Below are 6,000 nucleotides of genomic sequence, written 5' to 3' on the forward strand. Positions count from 1 at the left end.
GCTGCCGATCACCCACACACCCAGTATGGCACCCAGAGGCACTGCATCCCTGTTCCCTCCACTCCAACTCCCCCAGGCCCAGCTTGGGGGGCTTACAGCCTTCACCTCAGGGGAGATTGCAAGGACCAATGTCACCTGTGGCGTCTTTGAGGACCAGTGGCCACATGAGAACCTCAAAGTCCAATAGTGCTCTAGGGCAGGAGGGAAGTGAGGACCAGTAATCACTTCAGAGGACTGTAAGGACCAACTGATGTCAGCTGAGGAAACTGTGGAGTCCAGTGGTAACCTGGGTGTGACTCTGAGGACCATGGTCCCTTGAGAGGACTCTGAGGACCAACAGACTGTGTGGACCTACAGTGAGTCCCCTGTCTCCTTGGGTCATTTTCAGACCAGAAAAGTGAAAATATGAAGGAGGAAGAAGTTGTGAGCAAAAAAGGAAGTGAAAAAAACTCCTGACATGAGAAGTACATTCAATAGAGAAGTGGAAGGGCTAAAGCAGAACTGTAAAGCAGATCCACTGAGAGAGTGGGAGACATGGAAGGAATTTCTGTGGGGGCTGGACACATTGTGACCACCCACACAAGCCAGGTGCCTGCTCCTGTCCTAAGAGCAACTCAGGCAACTCACAGGACAAAGGGCTGCGTATGGCCTCAGCTGCTCAGCAAGAAGTGACCAGCAGTCGTCTCAGGGGAAGCCATGGGCACAAGTGATCACCTCACAGGACTGCAAAAACAAAAGCCCCCTTGTCTCTTCCCTCCCTGGCTGCCCCATGGCTGCACTTTGCCATCCTGACAGCCAAACAGTCTCCTCTGGGTCTAGGACTAGTGGGAGGGATGTGGACCTTGTGGTGGCATAGCTGGACATCCCCTGCGTCATGCTGCTGGGGAAGTTGGTGTCATTTCTGGGCCTACCAGACCACCACAGCATCCCTACTTCTCTCTGGGACCAAAGTATTCAAAAGCTCCATGGAAACAAAATATTCAGTGTTTGGACACTACTGAGCTGAACTCCTCAAACTTGCCCTTGCTTGTGGTTTTGGTTCTGCCTTTGCCCCCAGTGCAGGCACTACCCAAAAGAGGGGAAGAGAAACTGCATGTTGAGGGGAGGAGTTGAGAGGAGGAGTCGATTGGAAACATTGTGAGGAGAGGCTGGCTCTGGTCCCCCCATGATCCCTCCAGCACTGGGCACTGCTGCCAATGGGGACAGAGCAGGGGCATGGCTCCCACCATTTCTGTTCCCACGCACAAGGGGCTCTTGGGGAGGGGGACTGGATTCCTCATCAAAGCTGGTGGGAAGGAAAGGGGAGTTGCTTGCCCCACCCCCAGGTGTTTAGAGCAGAGTAGGGGCTCCTCAGCAGTGTCCTACAGCTTTGGTGTAGGTGGAACAGCTTGTTGCCTCCTCCCTGGGAGCCCCATCCCCAGAATTAGGCAAGTGACGCAGGAGCAGCCTGAGCTGGAGGTGCCAGGAGAGGGAGGGGGTATCCCTTCTCCCTGGTAGGGGTTAAGAAGACAGCAACCATCTTTCTCCTGTCAGGTCTGAAATCCAAAAGCCATCGTCACCTCCATTGGTGCGGATGCATCCCACAAGAACAGGGATAGGACAACAGGTGGGGAGGGGGAGTCAGGAAAACCCAGCTTAGATGCTTGAATATCTATTTTCCTAGTGCTGTTTCATTGGTCTCTCTTTCCCCGCCTTCTCCTTCTGGCTGAGATTTCCCCAGCCCCAGCCTGTCAGGGCATTTCGTGCTCAAGACCTTACTTCAGCTTCTGTCCCTCCCACACATCCCCAGCTTTCAGCTTGGGACCTCTGGGCCCCTCCCTTGACACATTGATTCTCCAATTGGTGGAGAGCCACCGCAGTGACTGCTGGGCTGGGTTGAAGCTTAGGTTCCCACAGGTTCTTCCTCCTCCCACAGTCACTGCTGCTGCTTCTTCAGCCTTGCCGCGTGCACCATGCAGCCCCCTCACCTCCTCCTCTTCCTCTTTCTCCCGATCCTCCTCCCTGGGATGTGGGCAGACCCAGAGGGTAAGTGGGAGCCCTGGCTCATCTCAACCACTCTTACCACCCCCACCCTGTCAGAGAACCCCACAAGTTCTGCTCAGGGGAGGCATGGCCAGGCCACTGTGCCATATCGGGGGGGTGTGGATGATTCCCAGCATCAGAGGGCCACCTCCCATCGTGCACCACCCAAACATGCCTTGTCCCTGCCCACCCTTCCTGCCTCCAGCTCAGGACTTCTGCCTCACCAGTTCCAACACAAGGCCTTGGGCACACAAGCAGAAGAGACAAAAGTGGTCCCCAGCCAGGCGGTGGGTGTGGAGTTACCCTGCAAGATGTCCTCCCCCTGCCGGGAGCCCAGGGGTGCCAGGCAGATCTCAGCTCCACATGGTGCTGAGGACCTCTTCCAGCAGCCTCTCATTCGTCAGGGAGCTGCACCTGCCAGAGGGCTTTCTGGGCACTGCTGTCACACAGACAGTTTTACCACAACCCTGTGAGACCTTACGCTTCCGGGGCAGGCAGCGTCAGACACAAAAAGTCAGGACTGATCTCTGGGCTTGGCTGGTGTCCTGGGCCTATCAGGGACCCCCAAATCTGGACAAAATGCCCTTTTCTATCAACCATCCTCCATATCCTCTGTACCATGTCCAGATCTGTGGCAGATACAGGTCCTGGGACAGGTGTTTCTCCTGGGGGGAAACATCACTCCAAACGAGCAGCAAGGTGCCCTTTCATCTGCTCTGCACAGTAATACAGCAGCTGTGGCCAGGAGGGAGGCATGGAAAGGAGGGCACAAAATGCCTAAAATCCTCTGCAGGAGACAACCACTTTGCTGAAAGAAAAATAGAGAAGGAAAAAGAGCAGTGAAGTTAGAGGAAGTTCAGACAGGAAAGCAACCCTGAGCAGGATAAAGAGCATAGAATCATAGAAGCGCAGAAGGATTTGGGGTGAAAAGGACCTTTAAAGGCCATTAAGTCCAACCCTTCTGCCATGGACAGGAACACCTTCCCTGCTCAGAGCCCCAAACAACCTGGCCTTGAATGTTTCCTGGGATGGACATCCACCATATGTCTGGGTAACATGTACCAGTGTCTCACTACCCTGCACTTAAAAGATTTCTTTCTTATTATCTAGTCTGGATCCCCTGTTTCCACTCCAGCACCTCCACTTCGTGTTTCCCCTTCAGCACCTCCACTCATCTCCTTCCTGCACCCTTTCCTGTCTCCATCCTCTCTCCTAGCAGAGCCACAGGTTATCCAGTACCTCCTGACTAGCCTCTTCGCCAACATCAGCTCTGCTGAGGTGTCATGTGTGGCACTCGTAGGGGACATAGCCATCTTTACACTGGATCCGGCCAACTGGAGCATCCACTTCCACTGGCCCTGGGTCAGCCAGGCTGCAGCTGAAGATGATGGGGAAAAGATGATGTCCCAGTACAAAATTGCTCTGCGCAATATGATCCGATTTGTGCACGACACAGTTCAGCAGACAAAACAGCACTGTGAGTACAGAAACGAGCCCTGCCACACCCCTAGTCCTTCTCCCCAGGTTTTGGCTGTGGCCTTCTCCCCACCAGGATGGCATTTGGGGGGATCTCACAGGGTGCAACAGCTGCTGAAACACTGCAGCTGCTGGAGAATATGACTAGCAGGAGTGGGTAGGGCAGCAGACCAAAAATACCCCTTGGGGCTTCTGCCATCTAGCACAAGGAACCCCTGTGTATATCAGGGAGCTGCCACCAAATTTACTGGAGATGAAGGATTGACACAGCAAAGATCATGAAAGAGAAAACTGGGGCAAATACTTTGGGGACAGAATTCTTTTTAAGCAAGCACTCCACACCAGTATCCACTCCATTCTTCCAAGGGGCCTGAGGGCTTGCAGGGTGTCTGGGGCCTCCTGAAGCATGGCCTTACCCCCTGCTGCCCATTGCACCCTGCTTTCCACTGCATCCCTGTATGTGCTCTCAGACACATCCCATCTCATGCCACCCACGTTCAACCCACTCATGGGACCTCTCCATTGGCTTTGCTGTTGACAGACCCCTTGGTGGTTCAGTTCCGTGCAGGCTGTGTGCTGTACCCCAATACGACGAGCCAGGGCTTCCTGAATGTTGGCTGGGATGGCAGAGACCTCGTAGCTTTTGAGGTAGATAAACAGGGCTGGGAGGCCCGGCAGTCATCCCAGATGGCAGAGCTGGTCAGCAAGAGCCTCAACAGGCAGAAGTCTCTCAGAATACTCCTGGAGCACCTTCTCTCTATCTGGGTATGCCAGAGCAACTTCCTCACCCTGAAGAGGTATGGGAAGGAAATTCTAGAGAGACAAGGTGAGACCACCCTGACCCTGCAACAGCCAGCCCACAGGCCCCCACACTGGGGCCCAGCTGTGCCCCACCCCTTTGCTCTCACTCCCCAGAGCTGCCTGTGGCCACGGTCTTCGCCCGCACCCCCAGCCTAGACCAGCTGCTGCTTGTTTGCCATGTCACTGGCTTCTACCCCCGTCCCATCAGCGTGGCCTGGCTGCGGGATGGCCAGGAGGTGCCTCCGGGCCCGGCGCTCAACACCAGCACCGTCCTGCCCAACGCTGACCTCACCTACCAGCTCCGCAGCGTCCTGGCCGTGGCCCCCCGCGATGGGCACAGCTATGTCTGCCGTGTGCGCCACCACAGCCTGGGCACCCGCAGCCTTCTCATCCCATGGGGTAGGTGCCACCCGTGGGGGATGGGGTGCAGGCTGCACATACCAGCCCCGAGCCCTGTGAGGGTGGCAGCTCCTGACTGGCGCTGCCACCCTCACACAGTTGTTCTCTTCTCTCCCTGTCCCAGAAAACCACAGTGCAGCTCCAACCATCAGTATCACCATTGCAGTGCTGGTTCTTGTGGCCACAGCCTTTGCTGGGGGTTTTTGGTGGTGGAAGCGCAGGTGAGCTCTCCCTCTCATCCTCCTGCTGTAAGATTTTATGGGCATATAGGTCGGTTCAGGGGTTGCAGCAGCTCTGTAGGGGTGAAGTCCCTGACTGTCACCACAGCTCACACGTAGTCTTTGCAGGAAAGGTAACGAGGCTACATGGGAGACCCAGGAATTCATCATCTGAGGTCTTGCTGCCCACACAGCAACAGCTGCTTGCTCTCCGTTCTTCATGCCCCACCCCTGACTCATCAGCACCAACACGATTTTGTTCTGGAAAACAACTGCATTAAACAGCTATGAACTTCTTCTGATACATATGGTTCCTGTGTCTCTCACCCTTCTTCCCCCCTCAGGAGCTTTTCTCAGGAAACTCCTCTGTGCACTACAGATACTCCCTATTGCAGGCAGATGCTCTTCCTTTTCCTGGACTCTGGTTGGTCTCCATCTGGCATGTCAGGAGAAGCCAGTCCTCTGACAGCCCCTTCCACATCTCCCCATGGCCAGTGTCTATTCCTGACAGGGCAATCACAACCCAAGGCCAGACCACTGTGGGGTTGCTGAGTGAGATGTGTGATGGTGCAGGCCACAAATCAGGGATAGGTGGAGAGATGTGAGCTCTTCACTGGCGAGACAAGGGAAGGGAGGAACTAAGTAACACCCCTGACATCCCTGACACATTTTGAGCACACTGAGCTGCTCCATCTCCAGGGCTGACCTCACCCTTTAGATCAGGATCTCTTCCACTTCTGACTCCTGCCCCCATGCTTCCTTCCTGTCGCTGTAAAAGCTGGAAAGATGGGGGATCGTCACCCTTCCACTATGCCTGACAGCTATGAAAGAGCCATGCTGAGGCTCTGGGAGACTCTGAGCAACACACCCCACAGCAGGATGTGATTGTCATCAGTTCATTTTGCATTGTCCATTGGTCCTTCCTCCTCACCCTGCTCCAGTGTGGAGTCCCACTTACAGGAGACAGTGTTCTACAAATGTTTTCATCATGGGTCCTTTCTGTGGGCTGCAGTTCTTCACAACTGCTCCAGCATGGGTCCTTTCTATGGAGTCACTCCTTCAGGAACGGGCTGCTCCAGTGCGG

General features: G+C 55.0%; 1 protein-coding gene across 1 annotated transcript; it reads left to right on the forward strand.

Moving 5' to 3' along the window:
• Window positions 1–1,952: 1,952 nt before the first annotated feature.
• Window positions 1,953–4,923, forward strand: LOC131563208 (T-cell surface glycoprotein CD1b-3-like). The gene is made up of 5 exons (XM_058813130.1): window positions 1,953–2,025; window positions 3,239–3,499; window positions 4,040–4,324; window positions 4,414–4,698; window positions 4,823–4,923. The coding sequence occupies exons 1-5, from the start codon at window positions 1,953–1,955 to the stop codon at window positions 4,921–4,923; spliced, it is 1,005 nt and encodes a 334-aa protein (XP_058669113.1).
• The last annotated feature ends 1,077 nt before the right edge of the window (window positions 4,924–6,000 follow it).

The sequence above is a fragment of the Ammospiza caudacuta genome, chromosome 12 (assembly GCF_027887145.1).
Source record: "Ammospiza caudacuta isolate bAmmCau1 chromosome 12, bAmmCau1.pri, whole genome shotgun sequence".
In the NCBI taxonomy this organism is placed as follows: Eukaryota; Metazoa; Chordata; class Aves; order Passeriformes; family Passerellidae; genus Ammospiza; species Ammospiza caudacuta.